General features: G+C 48.7%; 1 protein-coding gene and 1 non-coding gene across 2 annotated transcripts; one reads left to right on the top strand and one right to left on the bottom strand.

The window, feature by feature from the left end:
• Positions 1-11,218: 11,218 nt before the first annotated feature.
• Positions 11,219-11,325, top strand: LOC130039117 (U6 spliceosomal RNA). Its single transcript, XR_008794833.1, has one exon. It is a non-coding gene; the product is annotated as a U6 spliceosomal RNA (small nuclear RNA).
• A 326-nt stretch (positions 11,326-11,651) lies between these two features.
• LOC130039110 (cytochrome b-c1 complex subunit 6, mitochondrial) lies at positions 11,652-22,516 on the bottom strand. The gene is made up of 4 exons (XM_056130977.1): positions 22,397-22,516; positions 16,312-16,335; positions 15,382-15,543; positions 11,652-11,760 (listed from the first exon to the last, which is right to left on the bottom strand). Exons 1-4 carry the CDS (start codon positions 22,448-22,450, stop codon positions 11,728-11,730), a joined length of 273 nt encoding a protein of 90 aa, XP_055986952.1. The 5' UTR covers positions 22,451-22,516; the 3' UTR covers positions 11,652-11,727.
• Between the last annotated feature and the right edge of the window lie 120 nt (positions 22,517-22,636).

Below are 22,636 nucleotides of genomic sequence, written 5' to 3'. Positions count from 1 at the left end.
TCAGCTGTCATTCAACTCATTTCATGTTCCCTTTGCCCTGCAGAAATCTTATTTGTTGCGGTCCCGTTTGTTTCTTTCTGATTTTTCTGCCTTTGCCAGTGGTATCAGATCACTGAAGACATCTTTGAGGTCCAAGTCTTGGAATGTTCTTCCTATATATATTTTTTAAAATTTGTATTAGTGAAAAACCATGAGGTACAGTTGTAGACTTACAAATTTTTGTGCTTGGGTTTCGATTATACAATGATCAAATACCCATCCCTCCACCAGTGCCCATTCTCCACCACCACCAGTCCCAGTATCCCTCCCACCCCCCATCACCCCATCCCACCCTGCCTCTGTGGCAGGGCATTCCCTTTTGTTCTCTCTCTCTCCTTTTGGCTGTTAAATGCACACACTTTTATAGAGGGTCTTGGCTCACAGGAGATCCAATCACATAGAGCTTACCACTATTGGCCCATCACTTTTTCCTTTCCGCTTTGTCCCTGATCCAATCCCTTTCAAGGCTATATGACTTGCTTAAGGCATATGTGATGATTTCTGCATTTCAGGCATAAATGACTAAGGAGTTGAGTGAGGCTCAAGACCAGACACATGATGCAGGAACCCTGTTTTTCTAACTGTGCCCAATTGCTTCCTCTTGCAAGGTTTCACTTCAGGGGCGCTTTGCAAGGTCGGGTTCTCCCTGCTCCAGTGCCCGTCTCCCTGCTCTACAAGCTTCTTAAAGGACAATGATCTCCCCCGTGTCTCTTTTTGTAATACTTGGGGCAGGTGTCCCAGGAGGGCTCCTCCTGTTTGTTCACCCCTACTCCCAGCAAATGGGTTTCAACACGTTAGGAATCTGTGCTCATCAGACTAACTTCTTGGAAGGTCTCTTTTAGAGGGGTGCCAACAGTTGGGCCTGCTTTTCTTCTTTTTTCCACTTTTCCTTTTCACTGATTTTGTCATCCTGGTCATAGTTATAAAAGGCATTAGTGACTATTGCTAATAATTTATCTAATGAGGGATTGATTATACGGCCCTCTGGAGCTATGGCATATGTCAGGGGCTACTGGGAAATACACTTATCCCTCAATATAATACATCCCTGTAATTCATTAAGGTTAATGTTAGTGTGTTGACCATTCTTTTTGTCTTTTTAGAAAGGCAGTAGGATTTTCACTGGGTTCCTGGCTATGGCTTGGAGTAACTGAGTGACTTAGTCTTACTGACTAGAAGTCTTGTTTGGGGAAGAAAGGAGAATGTCTGGGCCATACCTAGTGGTGCTCGAAGATCGCTCCTTGGTAGTGTTTGCATTGAACCGGGTTGGCCACATGCAAGCACCTTAACAGCTATAACATTTATTCAGTCCCTGGAGGCCTTCTTTAAGGCAGACCAGAAAGTACATTTGAGACCACTCATCCTATTTATCATTTTGTCCCATGAGGGATCTACATTTTCCCTCACAGCAATTATCACCTGACATAAAGACTATTATCAAATCTTTGGTCTTCCCTAATTACTCTATTGTCCTCTTTTTCTGTTTTGCTTGTTCTAATACAAATATGACATCTTCCCAAGGTAATTCACAGGCAAGGGTTAAATGTCGGAAAGCCTCATAACATTGTGAGTCTCATCTGATAATTTCCTCACATTTTTTATCTGCTTACGTTCTTGGAGATATAAAAGTTTTGGGGCTGAAGCAATAGTACGGCTGCTAGGGAGTTTGCCTTGCACATGGCCTACCGGGGTTCAATCCTCAGCATCCCATATGGTTCCCCCCCCCCCCCCGCACCTCCAGCAGTTCTTGAATGCAGTACCAGGAGTGACCCCTGAGCATTGCCAGGTGTGGCCTAAACAAACACCAACAAACAATTTTAAAAAGTTTTTGTTTTAGTTTCAGATTCACTACCAGGATCTCACCATTCTACAGGGAAGTCATCATTGACGTCAAGAGAGGGGTGCGGCAGGACGATACCATTTCACCGAAACTCTTCAGTGCCACCCTCGAGAACATCATGTGACGACTGGAATGGGAAGGAATGGGAGTGAAGATAGATGGTCGGCAACTACACCACCTCCGCTTTGCTGATGACATTGTTTTAATAACACCAAACATTAGCCAAGTGGCACAAATGCTGGCCGACTTTGACCGTGAGTGTGGAAAGGTAGGACTACAGCTGAATCTTACAAAGACAATGTTGATGAGAAACAGCCTTGTTCCTGACGCCCCATTCGCTCTCAATGGAACGACCATCTCCGAATGCAACAGCTATGTGTACCTAGGTCGAGAGGTCAACATGACAAATGACCTGGCACCCGAGCTGCGCAGGAGGAAGAGAGCGGCTTGGAACGCCTTCAAGAACGTCGAAGAAATAGCTAAGAGGACGAAGAACCTCCGGCTCCGGGCACATCTCTTTGATTCCACTGTTCTTCCTGCATTAACATATGCCTCAGAGACCTGGGCCCTACGCAAACAGGATGAGAACGCTATTCGGGTCTCTCAAAGAGGAATTGAAAGAGCTATGCTTGGAATATCACGTTTCACTCAAATGAGAGAACGAATCCGGAGTTCCGACCTCTGTCGACGATCAAGAATCAGGGACGCTGTCTCATTTGCCAAGGTGTCGAAAATCAGATGGGCTGGTCACGTAATGAGATTTAAAGACGACTGCTGGACTAGAGCCGTTACCGACTGGATTCCACGGGATGTCAAAAGACCGCGTGGCTGCCCACCTACCATATGGTCAGACTTCTTCGTCAAGATCATGAACGATCGGTTTGAGGCTCTTCGTGTTCCTAGAGCGAACAGATGCCATTGGGCTACATTAGCACGCAACAGGGACAAACAGAGACGTTACTGGCGCCCGTTCGAGCAAATCGCAGATTAACGGGAAGTCAAGTGTTCAAGTGATTCAAGATGAATTTCTTATAAATGTGTAAAACTTTCATCACTGATAGCAATTTGAAAATGTGACTTGGGAGTGCTGAAAAAATAGTTTATTCTAGGGTTCAAGAGATAGCTGAACAGGCTGAGTGCCTATGCAGGTCTGGCTCAATCTGCAGCACTGAATGATCCCCTAAGTCCTGCTGGAACCAATGACCAAGCACAGAACTGGTCAAGCCTTTGAGATATCCCCTCACCAAAAAAAAATTACTCTTTTGAGGGTCTGTTGACTTCCTAGAAAGTGTATACTCTTCCAAGTCACTTATCACTTATCACTTAACTTCCCGTTAGTCGTCGATTTGCTCGAGCGGGCGCCAGTAACGTCTCCATTTGTCCCTGTCGCGTGCTAGTGTAGCCCAATGGCATCTCTTCGCTCCGGGAACATGGAGGGCCTCAAACCGATCGTTCATGATCTTGACAAAGAAGTCTGACCATCTGGTAGGTGGGCGGCCACGCGGTCTCTTGACATCCCGTGGAATCCAATCAGTAACAGCTCTAGTCCAACGGTCGTCTTTAAATCTCATTACGTGACCAGCCCATCTGATTTTCGACACCTTGGCATATGAGACAGCGTCCCTGATCCTTGATCGTCGACGGATGTCAGAACTCCGGATTCGTTCTCTCATTTGAGTGAAACGTGTTATTCCAAGCATAGCTCTTTCTATTCTTCTTTGGGAGACCTGAATGGCGTTCTCATCTTGTTTGCGTAGGGCCCAGGTCTCTGAGGCATATGTTAATGCAGGAAGAACAGTGGAATCAAAGAGATGTGCCCGGAGCCGGAGGTTCTTCGTCCTCTTAGCTATTTCTTCGACGTTCTTGAAGGCGTTCCAAGCCGCTCTCTTCCTCCTGCGCAGCTCGGGTGCCAGGTCATTTGTCATGTTGACCTCTCGACCTAGGTACACATAGCTGTTGCATTCGGAGATGGTCGTTCCATTGAGAGCGAATGGGGCGTCAGGAACAAGGCTGTTTCTCATAAACATTGTCTTCGTAAGATTCAGCTGTAGTCCTACCTTTCCACACTCACGGTCAAAGTCGGCCAGCATTTGTGCCGCTTGGCTGATGTTTGGTGTTATTAAAACAATGTCATCAGCAAAGCGGAGGTGGTGTAGTTGCCGACCATCTATCTTCACTCCCATTCCTTCCCATTCCAGTCGTCGCATGATGTTCTCGAGGGTGGCACTGAAGAGTTTCGGTGAAATGGTATCACCCTGCCGCACCCCTCTCTTGACATCAACGATCACTTCTTTGTAGAATGGTGAGATCCTGGTAGTGAATCCGCAATACAGCTCACGGAGGATCCTGATGTATTGGGCTTGAATGCCCTGATTGGCTAGGGCTTCAATGACCGCTTCCGTCTCAACAGAATCAAAGGCCTTCTTTAAATCAATGAACGTTAAGCACTACTTCCACTACCCAGCCGTCGCCACACTCCAGGACGCTTTCCGGACCCGCAAGCGGCCGCGCGGGTCCGGAAAGCGTCCTGGAGTGTGGCGACGGCTGGGTAGTGGAAGTAGTGCTTAACGTTCATTGATTTAAAGAAGGCCTTTGATTCTGTTGATACCCATCTTCTGGAATTGTACCATATTTGATAGAGTTCAAATATGGTAACACCTACAAGGGTGATTAGAGGTCACCCCAAAAGCCTCTATCCCTCTCGGAAAGACTGGCAAGCTACCGAGAGTATTCCGCCTGCACGGAAGAGCCTGGCAAGCTATCCGCTGTGTATTCAATATGCCAAAACCAGTAACTACAACTGGTCTCATTCACCTGACCCTGAAGGCTTCACCGACATGGCAGCACCGAGAAGGATGAGAAAGGAGAGGCTGACAAAATCTCAAGGCCGACCTAGGCTGCCACAACGAAGGAAGACAAAAATGATCGTCTGTACTTTCAATGCACGTACGCTAGCATCAGATGCATCCATCGAGGACCTGATGGTACAAGCGCGAATGATCAAGTACGACATCATTGGTCTGACCGAGACAAGAAGGCACGAATCTCACCATGCTGTTTTCGACACTGGAGAAGAATTGTTCCTCGGAACATACGATAAAAGAGGTGTTGGAGGCGTCGGTGCCCTTGTCAACACAAACTTGGCCAAGAGCATTGATTCATTCGAATGCCTAACAACCCGAATCGGACGTTTACATTTGAATAGATGTGGCTCACTGCCTGCAGTTTCTATCTTCGTTGTCTACGCACCAACATCTCATTATGATGAAAGAGAAATCGAGAAGTTCTACATGGAGCTAGAGAAGTTCTATAAAGAAGACCACACCTTCTACAAGATCATTGTGGGTGATTTTAATGCCAAGATAGGACCGAGAAGATCAGCTGAAGAACTTCACATCGGGACCCATGGCCTAGAATGGAACGAACAGGGTGAGAGACTGTCTGAGTTCATCATGTCGACCAAGACCATTCATGGTAACTCACAGTTCCAGAAGGCAGAATCTAAATGATGGACATGGGAGTCTCCCGGTGGACGATTCCACAACGAAATAGACCACATCATATTCAATCGACGGTTTTGCCTGACTGATGTCGCTGTTGTCCCAAAATTTCGAACGGGATCGGACCACCGTCTCCTTCGTGCAAAATTCTACTTCACAGAGCGGGGAGAAAGGGCTGCAAAGTTCAAAAAGAGAACTCCCAGAATGACCACCAACTGGGAACTCTTTGGTACTATTGCGGCAACATGGGAAGATGCCATTGTTGACAACATTGACGAGGAATACGATCGACTGGTTCAGCACCTCCATGAATGTGCGAGGAACGCCAAGAGAGAGATAGCCACAAAAAGTCGCCTATCTTCGAAAACTCTTGAGCTAATTCGCCAGCGTGGTTTGGCGCATGCCTCAGGCAACCGCAAGCTAACGTCCGAGCTTGCAAAGCAGTGCAGAGATGCGATCAAGGAAGACCTCAAAGAGAGAAGAGCAGAAGTGCTGGTAGATGTGGCAGAAGCCGGGAAAAGTATTCGTAACACCCGCCTGTCCTTCGCCAACTACAAGACCAAGATGACTGCCCTCCGACGTCCTGACGGATCTATCACATCTTCGAGAATGGCAATGGAGAAGATTATCCATGACTTCTACTCAAATCTCTTCGATAGCCATGTCCACTTGCCAACATACCAAATTCCACAGGATGGGTATGTCGTTCCCAACGTTCTCCCTTCCGAAATCCGACACGCCATTTCGTCAGTAAAGAAGCAAACAGCACCCGGCCCAGACAAGGTCAGACCTGAACACCTGAAGAACCTGCCGTCAGTACTCATCAATACACTGGCTCGGCTCTTCACTCGCTACCTGTCTGAATGCAAGGTTCCGTCCCAATGGAAAACCAGCAGGACCGTACTACTGTTCAAGAAGGGAGACATCCATGACAGTGGCAACTATCGCCTGATCTGCCTATTGTCTGTCATCTACAAGTTGTTCACTCGAGTCATCCTGAATAGGATTGGCAGAACACTAGATGAAGGACAACCATGCGAGCAAGCCGGGTTCCGCAAAGGATTCAGCACCATCGACCATATCCACACGATAACCAAGCTCATTGAGGTTTCTCGGGAGTTCAAGATGCCGCTCTGCTTAACGTTCATTGATTTAAAGAAGGCCTTTGATTCCAAGTCACTACTGTTGGAAATATTTTTTAATCTTCCCTGCAGTCTCCTGCTACCTCCCATCTGTTTGCTATTTTTTTTCTCGGGTTGTTAATTATTTGTTTTTTGGGGCCACACTGGCAATGCTGAGGGCTGACTCTTGTAGCCCTCGGTTTGAGCCCAGGTATAGATGAGGTTTCTTTTCCCTCCGCATCCACAACAGCACTAGTTTCCGGTCTTTTTTTGTTGTGTTTTCCTCGCTCATATGAGGTGATATTTTGTCTTTGTACCACACCAAGTACTGCTCAGGGCTTCCTCCGTACTCAGGATCATTCCTGATGGGACTCAGGAGACTATTGTGATGCTGGGGATCAAACCCCGGGCAGGTGAATTCAAGTCGAGTGCTTTATTTATTTATTTATTTATTTATTTATTTTTTGCTTTCTGGGTCACACCCGGCGATGCACAGGGGTCACTCCTGGCTCTGCACTCAGGAACCATCCCTGGCGGTGCTCAGGGGACCATATGGGATGCTGGGAATCGAACCCGGGTCAGCCATGCAAGGCAAATGCCCTACCTGCTGTGCTGTCACTCCAGGCCCCAAGTCAAGTGCTTTTTCTGTGCCATCTCTCCAACTCCACAGTTTTGATCTGCATTTCCGATAAGCAATAAGGAGAATTTTTCCACATACTAATCGACCTTAATCTTAAATCTTGTTTTGAGCCATACTCAGTGGCGCTCAGGATTTATCCCTGGCTCTGTACTCAGGGATCACTCCTGGTTGGCTCTGGGGGCCATTGGGGTGCCAGAAATAAAAACCAGGTCGGCAAGTGCCTTACCTACGATCTCTCCACCCCCGGCCCCCATTTATTGAGTGCTGAATAAATCTCGTATATAGTCCATTGTTAGGTATACAGTATTTTCTCTTACTCAGAAGGGCGTGATGTTTATTCGACCCATTTCTTTCACAGTGCAGAAGCCCTTTAGTTTAATGTAGCCCCACTGCATCGCTAAAGATGCCTCGGAAGAGTTCGGGGGGTGGAGAGATATGCAGTGGGTAGAGCACTTCTCTTGCATGTAGCCAACAGGGTTCGATCCCCAGCATCCTATATGGACTCTGTGCTCAGCTAGGAGCAATTCCTGAGTCCAGAACCAGAACTCCTAAGTCCAAAACCAAAAGGAGTTCTGCCTATTTTCCTTAATGCATTTTATGGGTTTGATTTTTATTGGGGCTAGAGCGATAGCACAGCGGTAGGGCGTTTGCCTTGCACGCAGCCAACATGGCCAACCCGAGTTCGATTCCTCCGCCCCTCTCGGAGAGCCCAGCAAGCTACCGAGAGGATCTCGCCCGCACGGCAGAGCCTGGCAAGCTACCCGTGACGTATTCGATATGCCAGACACAGTAACAACAAAGTCTCCAATGAAGACGTTACTGGGCCCGCAAATCGACGATCAACGGGAGGGCCTTTACCTTTACCTTATTTTTATTGAGGTCTTTGATCCATTTTGAATGAACATGTAGTTGTGTGAGATAGGAGTCCAGATTCATACTTTTTGCTTGTGGTTAAGCAGTTTCCCTAGCAACCTTGCTGAAAAGGCTTTTCTTCCTCCATTTCAAGCCCCCAGCTTCTTGGACAAAGATTAGAATCTATTCTAGTACCATAGTTTTGATCACTATAGCTTTACAATATGATTTAAATTCAGAGAAGCCTTCAATTTTTTCTCAGAACTACTTTGGCTTTTGGGGAGATTTATATTATTTCATGTAATTGTTCCAGGGTTACAACAACGGCGGCCACACCGTATGGTGCCAGGAACTGAATCCAGGCACCCCACATGCAAAACACGTTAGCCTGTTCTCTCCATCTCTATTCCATATAAATTTTAGCAGTATTGGTCCACGTCTTTGATATATGCCATGAGAACTTGTGCAATGTTCATGGACCCATGTGGAACTGGGGAGTGAACCAGATTCAGGAACAAACAAGGAGTGAGTTTTTTTTTTTTTTTAATTTTTATTAGTGAAACACTGTGTAAACACACAAAAAATAAAACGGCCGGCAGTCTTGCCGTTTCCCCACTCCAGGGAGGTCGAAGGCGATGGTCAGGTGAAGAAAGGAAACGAGGCCAAGCTAGTTGGTCTTAGTAGCCGTTTATTACATGGAAGAGATGTATGTCATGGAGGCCTCAGGAATCCTCGAGCACGTGCGCCTTTGTTCTCTCCGCTTCTGTCCTCAGCCCCATCTTCCCAGGTTCTCTGATGCACGTGTCCCCCCGTTCTCTGGTGCACGTGTCCCCCCAGAGAGCCCTGAAATCTCCCTTATATAGATCATAGTACCTCTAAAGGGCGCAATATAATGATGTCATCAGAAGGAGTTACAGAAAGAACGTTGAGGCGGCAAACCATACATTGTTTCCTTACATCCGCAGGCCAGTAATCCTGGCCTCACCTTTTCACAAGCTACAAGCACTTAGATTAGCACAACAAAGACCAGTCTGCTAGAGCTTGGAATCTACATCTCCAAAAAAGCAGTCTCATCCAAGCTAGTCAGGACACACAGAAAACTGCTTCTAGGACGTGTTTCTCCTCTCCTTGTCCAACCAACATATAAGCATACATAATATTAATCATTTCGTATGGACACAGTAAGAAATACTTTGAGCTTATAGAATTGCTCTCCTAGGGCCATCTCGATCTCAGACTGCAGTGCTCAGGCCAGATATCTTTCCTATTCCTAGCAGCAGGGCCCTAGTCTCATCGTTACTATTGGATCATGACATAATGCCTATGATCAACCTCTTAACTTATAGTTAAGAATCGTGGCACCTTGGCCTGGCCCATCGCGATGCCAGGGTAGCACATAACTTACCGGCTTGCCCTGGTTCCATCCAGTCCCACGTCGGGACCCTGCCCTTGGAGTGCTAGGAAGTGAGGGCAACTGAGGCTTAAGTTGAGAAGGCAGATGCCCAGGAGTGAATAATATTCAAAGCCAATCAATTCCTAAGTTACGGAGCATATTAATTAATTGCCTTCCTGTATCTATACAAAAGGACACTGCATTAAAGTAAACTGCTCAAAAGACATAAGGAGAGGAGAAAGACAATATTAACTTACAGTACAGCTTCAGTGTCTAAGAAGGATGAGACCTTACAAATTGGTTGGGGAAGAGAGCATAGAAGAGGTTACAGGCAGACAAAGTAATGGGAGTGACTCGGGAGCACTGTGATGGGTACAATCTGATAAACCTAAGCTCCGTGTACTCCAACAAAACACCATGAGGTACAGTTGTAGACACAAATTTTTGTGCTTGGGCTTCAATTATACAATGATCAAGTACCCATCCCTTCACCTGTGCCCATTCCCCACCACCAATGATCCCAGTATCCCTCCCACCCCTATTTCCCCCATTCCCCCCTGCCTCTGTGGCAGGGCATTCCCTTTTGTTCTCTCTCTCCTTTTGGGTGCTGTGGTTTGCAAAAGAGGAATTGAGTGGCAATCATGTCCGGTCTAGTCTTTCAGCACGCATCTCCCACCCTGGGAGGATCCTCCCAACACCCTTTATTTGGTGCTCCCTTCTCTATCTGAGCTGCCCTTTCCCCTAGAATGCCCAGCTGGCCTCTAAGCTATGGAGTAATCCTCCTGGTACTGATCTCGGCTATTCTTGGGTATTAGTCTCCTATTTTGTTACTTTATATCCAACAGATGAATGCAATCTTTCTATGTCTATCCCTCTCTGACTCATTTTGCTTAGCATGATACTTTCCATGTAGTACCACTTGTATGTAAATTTCATGACTTCATCTTTTCTAACAGCTACATAGTACTCCATTGTGTAGATGTACCAAAGTTCCTTTCATCAGTCATCTGTTCTTGGGCACTCGGTTTTTTTTTTTCCAGATTCTGGCTATTGTAAACAGTGCTGCAATGAACAAACAAGTGCACATGTCACTTCGACTATACTTTTTTGCCTTTTTGGGATATATTCCCAGAAGTGGTATTGCTGGGTCAAATGGGAGCTAAATTTCTTGAAAATCATCTATACTGTTTTCCAAAAAGGCTGAACCAGTCGGCTTTCCCACCAGCAATGAAGGAGGGTCCCTTTTTCGCCACATTCGCGCCAACACTGGTTGCTTTTGTTCTTTTGGATGTGGGCCAAGGAATGAGTCTTAATCCCTGTTCAGACTGTTCTCTGCACCATGTGGTGCTAGGAATTAAAACCTGGATTTCCTGTATGCAACACCCTGAGAGACATTCACTGACCAACAAAACATTTATGAAACCAGACATTTTTGTACGAATGTTAAGCAATCATTGTAAATGTTTAAATGTGATACTAGCATAGAGCAAACACAAGTTTAAGTCCTTACTAAGAAAAATATTCTTGGGGATGGAGCAAAAACACAGTGGGCAAGGTACTCACCCAACCCAGGTTTAACCTTGGCCTGGCATATGGTCCTCTGAGCACTGCCAGGACTGAGTCCTGAGTGTGGAGCCAAGAGCAACCTTTGAGCATCACCGGGTATGGCCCCCCAAAAAGCTACAAGAAAAAACATGCTCGAGGGGCAGGGATGTGGCCCAACTGGCAGAGCACACGCCTCATGAACCCCAAGGTCTTGTTTGTGGGTTTGAGCCCCTAAAGCACTTGGCTTCCCATGCGACTATCCAAGAATAGTTGAAAACATAACAAGTAGTGCTCGCTTCGGCAGCACATATACTAAAATTGGAACGATACAGAGAAGATTGGCATGGCCCCCGCGCGAGGATGACACGCAAATTCATGAAGCGTTCCATATTTTTATGGTATTTGATCATTGTATAACTGAAACCCAAGCACAAAATTTGTAAGTCTACAACTGTACCTCATGGTGTCTCACTAATAAAAATTAAAATATATATATATATAAAGTAGATGATGGATCATTATTTTATCTAAACATTAGTTTGAAAATTTCAAAATGCTCTGGGTTTAATTCCTAGGACAACAACAACAACAACAAAGAATAAGAAAACAGGAGGCAGATCTGCACAACAGCAATTTATTATGTTGACATCACTGCTAATTACACAGGAGACACTCTATCTCCAAATCCATGAGGTCCACACAAACTTTTTCAAGTAAGAAACAAACGGCATGTTCAAAACTATAAGGAAATAGCCTGATACACAGGTGATGAAGACTGGTTACGTGAGTCTGCACATTTATTTCAGGCTGTTGAAGAGTTTGTGGGCCACCTAGAGGAGAAAGAGAGAGACGTCAATAAATAGCACTTTTCAGGTCGTGGTGTTTAAGATCCTTCATGACCCGAAACAGTAAATGCCTCTTTTCTCACTCTTCTTTCTCACACACCTATACCTTAAGCTCCTGACTACTTAGTTTCCTTCCTACTTTCTACCTGAAACTTTCCCGCTCCCCCCCAACTTTCATTTCCCCATACAAGTTTCTGGAGAGTGCGACTCGCTGAGTACATGCTATGCGTGAGGCGGCCAGGGTTCCATCTCAGAGGTCCTCTGAGCACCATCAGGAACTGACGCTGAGCACAGACTGGCAGTAGTTTCCAAGCATTGCCGGATGTGGTCCCCGAACCAAAGAAGACCCTTTCCGTTATCCTCACAGACACCTAGACGCCTCGTATTTCTCAAGGGAGTGTGGAGGGGACTTGGGTCATACCTGGCAGTATCTGGTGCCAAGGATTTAAATTGAAGTAGGCCACATACTAGGCAAGTGCTTTATCTCCTGTAATACTTATTATTTCTTTTCTTTTTGCTTTTTGGGGTCAGATCTGGCAACGATCCGGAGTCACACCTGGTTTTGCACTCAGGAACTACGCCAGGCATTGCTCAGGGGACCGTATGGGATGCCGGGGATCAAACCCGGGTCACCCTCGTGAGAGGCAAACATCCTGCCCACCATACTGCTGCTCGGGCCCATCTCCTGTACCATTTCTCTGGTCCCCAGTGCTTGAGGGATCGTTTGGTACAAGAGGTGAAAGTTCTATTCCGACATATAAAGTATGTGTTCCGCCCTTTACGCCACTTCCCTAGTCCCTAATGTAACTTAGAGTCGTGGTAAATGCAGTAAGAAAAGGGTGGGTAAACTCAACGGGGAGTGGGTGTCAATAAAGATCATTCTGAGGTTTTATCCAACGAACTCCCCATGTACTTATTATTCTACGTTGGCTTAACTCTGTCAACAGTGGGCCTGTGCTTGTCACATTCCCAGGTTTTTCTCCCTAGTGCTGCGGGTCTACCACAGGGCTTCATCCATATCAGGAATTCAGTCTACTGGCTATAGCCCCATCGTATAGGAGATACAGTGCCTTGCCTTGCATGCAGACTTTTCAGGAAGTAGATCCCGGTTTGATCCTCACGTTACCTCCACTTCCCGCCCCCCCCACCCACCCCCAAGCACTAGCACTCCTGAACAGACCCAGGAATAGCACCTCAGCAAAAATCAGTGTGGCCCAAATACCCAAAGTTCCCCTCTCTCAAAATATAACACCCCCAATCAAACAAAAACAAAACCCCCTCCACACTTCCACTTCTTAACCCCAGTATTTGGCTCATAAAATTATTCAAACAGGCTGAGAGATGACTCAAAGGGCTAGAGCGTAACTTCGCATGCAGGACAACTCGATCCCCAGCATCGTGTGACCCTGAGCCCCAAGTTAAGAGTGGCCCCCGAGTACCTCTGGGATGGCCCCCCAACCAGACCAAAGCAAAGCATTTAAAATAAAATTAACCATTTTAAATTTTGAGAGGAAGAAAAGGTTGGGCTACACCCAGGGGTACTTAAGAGTCTCTGCCGTGCACTGTGCTTAGACAATATATGGCGCCAGGGATCAGAACCAGAGTTCACTGAATTCAAGGCAAGCACCTTAATCGCTGTTCTGTCTTTCTGGCCCACTACTTCAATCAAAAAAAATCGGGGGGGAATGTGTGTACAGGAGCGGTCTGTTCAGGCCAAACCTGGTGGTGCTAAGGGTTTATTCCTGGCTCTGCACTCAGGAACTACTTGTGTCAGGTTTGGCAGACCATACCAGGTGCCGGGGACTGAAGTATTACCCCTGTGCAAGATAAGCACTCTACCTGCTATCGTATCTTTGTGGCCTCACAATACATGCCTCTCACGTATGAAGGGCTGTGTTTGATTCTAGCGATGCACGCAAGGGCACACTATATCTACGTACACGCTCTAAAAATGCAAGTGACTTTCTTGTGATACTTTATTGGGGTGATCTGGAACCGGACCCACAGGGCCTCCAAGGTGTACCTCTACTGCTCAACCCACTTTTGTTAATTTCCCTTTTCTTTGTTTTTTGACCACACCTGGAAGGGCTCAGGGTTTATTCCTGGCTCTGCACGCAGGAATTACTCCTAGCAGGGCTTGGTGGACCATATGGCATGCTGGAAATCAATCCAGGCCAGCAGTGTGCAAGGCAAAGGCCCCCCCCCACTGTACTACCTCACCCCACCTGACTTCTGCCCCCTTTCAGGGCCACACCCATTTGTGCTCAGACTTACTCCTCCCTCTGTGCTCAAGGATCACTTGTGGTGGGGGTCGGGGGACCATACAGAGTACTGGGGACTGAATCCAGACTGGCCACATTCAAGACAAAAGCTCTCCATGTTATCTTGCCAGCGCCATAAAATTCCACATTTAAGTACCTAATTTCACTCCACTTGTTTTGTTGTTTTTTTTGAACCACACCTCCTGGTGTTCAGGATTCAAGCCTAGCTGGCTACATGCAAGGCAAGCATCTTATTTGCTATATTCTCTGGCCTTTATTTTTGCTGCCAAACAATATTCCATTAAATGCATAGCCGCCCTGAGTGGTGGGGAAGGGGCCACACCCCCAGATGCTCCGGGGTTACTCATGGTGGTGTTTGGGGGACACTATGGGACCCCGGAGATTAAACCCGGGTCAGCAGCATGCAAGGCAAGCAGCCTACTATCTCTCGGGCCGAACAAACATTCTATTCACTATTGATAGGCATTCGTCAGTGTGGGCTACTTTGTTTCTATGAGTGTTTGTAAACACATTTCTGCGTAAATTTGTTTTGCGTTCTCTTGGATATATAGCGAGAAAGTAGAATTGCTCGGCCACAGTAAAACTACGTTCGTCATTTTGAAAAACTGCCACCCGCTTCCTGTATGGAGCTGCATCAACTCCCACTCCCACCAGGAGCATGCCCTCCACTTCCTGCACACACTTCCCATCAGTTTCTCTTTTGAGCCACGCCTGGTGGGTCTCGGGGATCAGAGCTGGCCTCCCGCCAGAAGGATCTTACGGGGGGTTTGGGCTGCGTTTCCCGACAGCTAATGTGTCTCGCCTCTTCCTTGTTCATCTACCACCCAAGACGTTCAGACACAAGCAACCAAATCAAATGTAACCTAGCCGTAACTTGACATAAACGCGCGTACAGTTCAAAAATTGGGCGCTACATCCGACAACGCTCAGGGAATCATGTGGTGCCAGGGAACAAATCTGAGGGCTAGAGAGATAACAGCTTCTACCTTTTTTTTTTTGACTATCCCCTGAAGGTGCTCAGAGCTTAGTCCTGGTGTGGCTCAGGAACCATATGGAACCCTAAAACCCAGGTCAGCATGTCCAAGGCAAGCACCCTACCTGCTGCACTACCGTTCTGGCCCCCAAATTAGTTCCTTATCTACGAAGCAGGGTTAGTTACACCGATCTTCAGAAGAAGTGGGAATTTTTCAATATAAAGTTCTAAGCATTACATCCAACATGTACTGGACCCAGAGTAAATGCTTACTGGCGGATCCCAGGATGAAAGAGTGGCCCTTCCTCACCAACGTAAGCGTTTCCCTGTCCTACTTTCAGGCTGACTTACACAGTGGTCCCGGGCATGCAAGAAGTCGAAGAGCTCCTCAGTGCAATCCTCCTCTGTTTTTGACCGGGACGACACACGCTGGTCACACATCTCTAAGCGCTCCCGAGCCTTTACACACTTCTCCAGCTGCTCACACTGTTCTCGCACTTTGGTCAGGGGATCCTGAAAGAGAAACGCCAGTCAGAACCAGCGACCGCAACCATACGCAGTCCTCAAACTAAGGCGCTGCCCTAAATTGTCATGCGAAGGCCAGCTGTCAGAACCTCACTGCGACCAGAAACAGAAAAGGGTCTGCCATCCATTTCTGATGTTTAGTATGAAAAAATGTCATAGCTCTGCCTTTAAATAATGTCAGTATGCACACTGAAAGTTTCAGTCCTATCTAAAACACAAAGTGGCCAAGGAAACCCGGCCAACCATGAGTAGAACCACAGGAGACCTTACTTGGCGGCATAGTTTTTTAGATGCACAGGCCTGTGAATTTCAGTTTTTTGCCTGGTAGTCAGGTTTATGTATCACAGCGAATCAGCCAGAGAAGCAATGCTAACGAAAGAACCATTTAGAATAGTTCTTTCCAGGAAAAAAGGTCAAGATATGAGTCAATCCTATGAGAGAGTCACCTATAATTTGCTAAAACACTTAACAGGAGATGTTCCAGGACTGGACAAGCCCCAAACTCAAGAAAACCACCCCCCAGCCCACACCTTCAAACACTGCCACACAAGGAGGCATCAAAAGGTTTTCCTGCTAGCCTTCTCTGGAAGGTGTCTATACTCCCCAGTGCCAACCACCACTAGAAGCCACTCTGCCACGCTGCCCCCCCCCCCCACACCACAGGGTCTTGCTCAAAATCCACATGCAGAAACAAGTTTCACATGAAGCCCAAACTTCCTTTTACTCAGATGATTTCAAACCTGAAACAGTTCTTACCACTAATTCCTCCTCCTCTTCCTCCTGCAGAAGAAAAATAAAATTAAAGTTAGAAGCAACTCCATGTCATACGCACATTCCCTAACATACAGATGTAATTGCTGAGGACTGACACTGATCATGTCTTTAAAACTGAATTTTGGTGCTCAAGAGATAATACAGCAGGTAGGCACTTGCCAGGAGTAATTCCTGAAGCCGAACCAGGAGAAACCCCCGAACTTTGCTATGTCCGCTCCTCACCCTCAAAAGGACCCTGCAAAATAAAAATTCCGAATCTTATGATGCTTTGACAGTTGAGGGTCCTTGCTAACTCTGGGAAAACTGCCTCTCCCAGGGCTGGCCAAGGTCTAGACATAACAAACGTGTCTTGGGACATCTTTCAGGAATAAACTAACCAATTTAAAACTCATTTCACCATTTCCCAAACCGAATACTCTGGCTCTGATCACCCCAGGGTCAAATACAAGTCGACTAAGGTCTACCCAAAATGAAAACATTCATCCTACCCTTCTTTTGGGGGGGGGGATGGGGAGTGGTGGCGGAGGGGTGGGAAGCACACCCAACAGTGCCCAGGACTTGAATCCTGGTGGGCTCAAGGGACCAGACGGAGTGCTGGTGATCAAGCCCGGGTTGGCTGTGCACAAGGCAAGCTCCTGTGCTCTTTCTAGCCCCCTCCCTGAACTTTCTCTGCCCTCTCTACCCACCCTGCTTGACCCTTGCCTTCCCTAAACAGGTTCTCCTGATGCTGACTGGCCCTGATACTACCCCACATGGTCCCAGGTGGCTCAGTGCTCAGTTCTCTTGAAAACTAAAAGCAACAAACGTATTTATTGTCTTATTTGGGGAGGGCCCGGGAGGGGTCGGGCAAGACCTAGGCAAGCTCAGGGCCTAGCCCTTGCTGTGCTCAGGGATCACTCCTGATGATCCTTGGGTGGCGATATATGGTATTAGGGATTATATACCTGAGTTCCACTGCCTTTAAGTTACCACAGCTCATTAAAATAGGCAACATCTTAAGTGCACAATACTTTAAAGCTCATAAAGAACTTTCATACTGTTAATGATTTGATTAAGAACTCACCTGTAAGGGGCTACCAGTTTGAAGAGTAAAAAATGCTAATTTTCTGTAGAGATTCCAGCTGTCAAATGTTCATTTGGGACTTACAAATTTAAATATATTTAATTCTAAATCCTAGTAAACCCAAAGTATTACCAAAAATAACCAAGTCTAGTTCTCAAACCAAGTTAAGGAGAAATACTGTTTTCTAAACTTTGAATTTGGAATATGAAAATGTCAAATCTGGAGCCAGAGTGACAGCACACCGGGGAATATGCTTGCCTTGAACGCAGCTCATCGGGGTTCAATCCCCAGCACCCCATATGATCCCCTGAGCACTGCTAGGAGTAATTCTGAGTACTGAGCATCACCAGGTATGCCCCCCCCCACACCAAAACAAAACAAAAACTGGAGGCTTGAGTGATAGCATAGCGGGTAGGGTGTTTGCCTTGCATGTTGGCTGACCTGGGCTTGATCCCTGGCATCCCAAATGGTCCCCATAGCACTGCCAGGAGTAATTCCCGAGTGCAGAGCCAGGAGAAACCCCTGAACATTGCCTGATGTGATCCAAAAAGAAAAAAACAAAAAACAAAACAAACAAAAAACCACACAGAGAAAATGTCAAAGCTCAAGTCTATTTTAGCCAAACCTTAACTCAAGATAGTTTTATTTTATGGTTATGGGTCCTGCCTTTTGACTTTGCTTTCAGGGCCGCACCTGGAAACAGCAGCGCCCCAGAGTCAGCCATCTCTCTGGGCCCTGGGCGTTTTTACTTAGGTATCAACATAAGTACTCTGGCTGGAGCGACAGATCAACAAGCTGAGAGCAGTTTCTTTCTTTCTTTCTTTCTTTCTTTCTTTCTTTCTTTCTTTCTTTCTTTCTTTCTTTTTTGCTCTTTGGGTCACACCCTGGCTCATGCACTCAGGAATTACTCCAGGCGGTGCTTGGGGGACCATACGGGATGCTGGGAATGGAACCTGGTTTGGTCGCATGCAAGGCAAACGCCCTCTCCGCTCTGCTATTGCTCCAGCTGAGGGCAGTTTCTATGCAGAATGCTGGAGGCCCAGGCTCGACCCCAGAGCAGATTGACGGAGTTGTTTCAAAGCAGTGGCCAACAAAATGAAAACAACCGACCCAACCACAATTACACCGTAAGTTTATGAGCCCACCAACAAGTTTGGAAACAGCAGATCCTACTTAGTTACTTGATTCAGGTGTACAAATCTCAAATTTAGTTTCTTTCCCGCCAAGGAGAGCAGGGTTAATAATAAATCCCTAGGGCCAGAGAGATAGTACAGGGGGTGAGATATTTTTCCTTGCATGCAGCCAACTCTGGTTTGATCTCGAAGTAGTCACTCCGGACCCCCCGCTGGGTGGCCCAGTCACCGGTCTACCCCAGCCTCCAATCTTTGGGATTGGGGAGATAGCTCAAAGGGCCGGAACACATGCTTTGCATACAGAAGCTCCGGGCAACTGAATTCCCCAGAGCATCTAGTCAGAAGCAGCTCCCGGCATCTCCAGCTGTCACCCTAAAACACAACACAAAACCCCTATTGGAGAATACCCTAAGCCTCAATCAGGAGCACAGCATCATCTGAATAATATCTCACACATGTCTTCATGTGAGAGAAGGCAAATAAATAAAGGTTTTGTGGAAATAATAGTAGCCATCTCATCAATCATCACATTAACAAAACTCCAACCTTTCTAATCCGGTGATAAGCTCACCACGGAAGAGACCAAAGTTCATAAAACCAGCTTGAAGGGCACGGGGGGGGGGGGGGGCCCTCTTAACTCTTACCATGGTCAAAGTTTATATTCATATCTGAGGACTTAGGACATAAACTCTAGGGGCCCAGGCATCCTCCTCCAGCACCATAAAAACAAAGTTTCATTGGTGGGAGGGTGGGACTGAGGTGGGCTGGGAAGGAAAGCGATCACGACATGCCTCAGGGTTGGAGAAATAGCAGAGCTGGTAGGGCAATGCCTTGCTGGAGGCCAAGTTCCTCTCCGGGGGTTTGGATACCCAGGACTGAGCACTAGAGTCAGGAGTAAGCACTGAGATTATTATTATTATTAATATAATTGGCCTTTTGGGTCACGTCCGGCGATGCTCAGGGATTACTTGTGGCTCTGCACTCAGGAATTACTCCTGGTGGTACTCGTGTGCCAGGGATTGAACCCAAGTTGGCTACGTGCAAGGCAAACACCCGACCCGCTGTACTATTCCTCAGGCCCAGGAGTAAGCACTAAGGTTATTTAGGTGTTGGCCCAAAAACAAACAAGAAAAGAAAACGTGAAAGGAAAAATCAGCTTCTGGCCTAAGCTGGAAGGACAACAGGGACTGGAGAGAGAGCAGCCTCCGAATATAACCAGGTCTGGCCCCCAAACCAAACGAAACCAAGGGCTGGAGAGATGGTCTTCTTGTATGCAGGAAGACCGTGCTCTTTTGCCTACAGGAAGTCTGGGCACTGCATAGGTGTCCAGAAGCAACTTCTGATCAGAGAATCTGGGACAGCCTATAGCAATTCAGGTTGCAAATACCACCAACCCCCACCGAGAAACGAAAAAGGAATTTAGGGACTGCAAAGACAGCACACGGTTGGGCGACCTAGGTCCAATGCCCCCGGCATCCCATATGGTCCAGAGCCCAATCGGGAGGAGTTCCTGAGTGCAGACCCAGGAGCGAGCCCCGAGCCATCACCAGGCATACCCCCCACTTTTCTTTTTTGCTTTTTGGGTTACACCCGGCAATACTCAGGTTACTCCTAGCCCCCCGACTCAGGAGTTACTCCTGGTGGTGCTGGGCAAAGGGGCGTGGAACGGAACCTGGATGGACCCTGGTTCGCTGTGTGCGATACCCACCCCACTGTACTGTTGCTGAACCTCAAAAAAAGGACTTAATGGGGGAGAGGGAAGTTATGAACACTGGAGACTCGGCTACCATCCCGCTGCACCTGCCATTTCCTCAAACAGAAATGTATCTTCCCTCATCCTAACAACTCAAATTGTTTAGAGGCAGTATGGGAATGCGGCTCAGTGATTAAGAGTATGTGCCTTGTACGTGTGAGGCCCTGAGTTCAACTCCTGGAACTACAACATCACCTGAGTACTGAGCTGGAGGGACCGACCAGGTGTGGCGTGACCATCCACCCACACACTCAACTTAAGAAGGTAGCACTGGAGTCCCGTTGTGCATCGATTTGCTGGAGTGGGCACCAGTAACGTCTCCATTGTGAGATCTGTCGTTACTGGTTTTGGCAAAACGAATATGCCACGGGGAGCTTGCCAAGCTCTGCTGTGCGGGTGGGATACTCTAGGTAGCTTGCCGTGCTCTCCGAGAGGGGTGGAGGACTCGAACCCGGGTCAGCTGTGTGCAAGGCAAACGCCCTACAGACTGTGCTATTGCTGGAACTTAAAAGGTAAAGGCCCTCCTGTTGATCGTCGATTTGCTCGAGCGGGCCCAGTAACGTCTCCATTGGAGACTTTGTGGTTACTGTGTCTGGCATATCGAATATGTCATGGGGAGCTTGCCAGGCTCTACTGTGCGGGCGAGATACTCTCAGTAGCTTAAAAAGGTAATAAAAATAACTGTGTTCAGAGGCGGCTTGGTAACTACTGAATAAGTGAGTGCTTGATGTAAGACCTACCAACCTATATGAGGTCACATGAGAACACATAAAACTCACACTGAAATTTATGAATCAAGCACATAATCTATTCTGGTATAAATGGCGGAAACAAGAGAAAAAAAAAATCTATCCTGGGATTGGAGAGGTGGTCCAAAGATCAATAATAAGGCGCTTGCTGGGCACGTGGCTGGCCCTGGCTGGATCAGCACCTACGATGGTCCCGAGCAGAGCCAGGAGTAGACCCTGAACACCGCTTAAAGTGGCCCCCAAGCAAAGCACCCCAGATAGAGCGAGTCCTGGGGGTCGGAGAGACAGAGCAGGGGGCCAAGGTTCGTGCCTCGCGCGCTTGTGTGAGCTGCAATCCCAAGCACCGCCCAGTCTAGGATCGCAGCCGGGCGCCCTTCTGGATGCCCCAGCCGGCACCCGCGGGACGGCTTGGGTGATCCAGGCGCTGGGGGCCCTTGCACGGAAGCTCTTCAAAGCTAGTCAAGCGGGTCCCAAAACTTCCTCAGCACCCCGCTGCAGCCCCTCACAGCCCCCGCCCCCAAAAAAGCTTCTATCGTCTTATTCACTCGTCCTCGACTTATCCTACTCGTTACTCGCTCTCCCCCTTTATCTGCTGCCTCCGCATTTCTGAAAGCGAAAGCCCCGAGGGTCAGCAGGACTCGCCGGCCCACCCGGGAGGGCTGCTCTGCAATGCCCCGGTGGGCACGGGGGCCAGGGGGGTCGAAGGGAAACAGAACCTGCACGCTGCGCGGCCACTCGCGGCCGACCCCGGGGTCGGGGTCGGGGTCGGGGGCTGCCGCCTGCTGTCCCGGGACACCCTCTGGGCTCGAGCAGGGCCCGACGCTCCTCCCACGGGCGCCCAGGCGCTGCGAGCAGCCGACGACCGCCCTTTTTTGATCCTTTTGGCCTTTGGGGCCGCACCCGGCGATGCACAGGGTCAGTCCTGGCTCGTGCGCTCGGGAGTCCCCCCTGGCGGCGCTCAGGGGTGATGCCGCTGGGGCTCGAACCCGGGTCGGCCGCGTGCCAGGCCGACGCCCCCCCGCCGTGCCGTCGCTCCAGCCCCCCGACGAGGCGACCGCCCTTGGAGCTGCTCCCGCCGGGGCACCGGCCCCTCCCCCGCCACGGCCCCCAAGGGCGCCTCCTCCGCTTCGCTCCCCGGGGCCGGAGGGAGACGCTTCCCGCAGCGACGCCAGGTCCACCCCGGGGGGACGTGAGGGCGCGCGAGGACCTCGCTGCCCCCCAAAGCCGCGACCCGGGACCCCGAAGACCGCGCCCGGGCCCTCGTCTCCGCGCGTCTCCGCCCTCGAGCGCCGTGACCCCGGCCGGAGTCCGCGTCCCAAGCCGGACGGGGCGCGGGGGGTCGCGAGGGTCCCCGGCGCTCGCGCCTCACCTCCTGCGGGTCTCCGGACCCCGCCAGCATCTTGCGCTCGTCCTCCAGCCCCATGTCCCGCGCCGGCCCCGAGTCCCGCGAGCTGCACCGGCCGCCGCGACTCCGCTCCCGAGCGAGAAGGACTCGCGGGGTCACTCGCCGGATATCCGGCGCCGCGGCCGGAAGTGCGGCAGGCCGGCCGGTCGCGCCGGGAAGACACGCCCCGGCGGGCGCGTACCATCGCGCGGGGGCCCGCGGCGG

This window comes from Sorex fumeus, unplaced genomic scaffold (assembly GCF_029834395.1).
Source record: "Sorex fumeus unplaced genomic scaffold, SorFum_2.1 ptg000082l, whole genome shotgun sequence".
Taxonomy (NCBI): domain Eukaryota; kingdom Metazoa; phylum Chordata; class Mammalia; order Eulipotyphla; family Soricidae; genus Sorex; species Sorex fumeus.
Note: the sequence above shows the minus strand (reverse complement) of the source record. Positions and strands in the feature narration are given on the sequence as shown.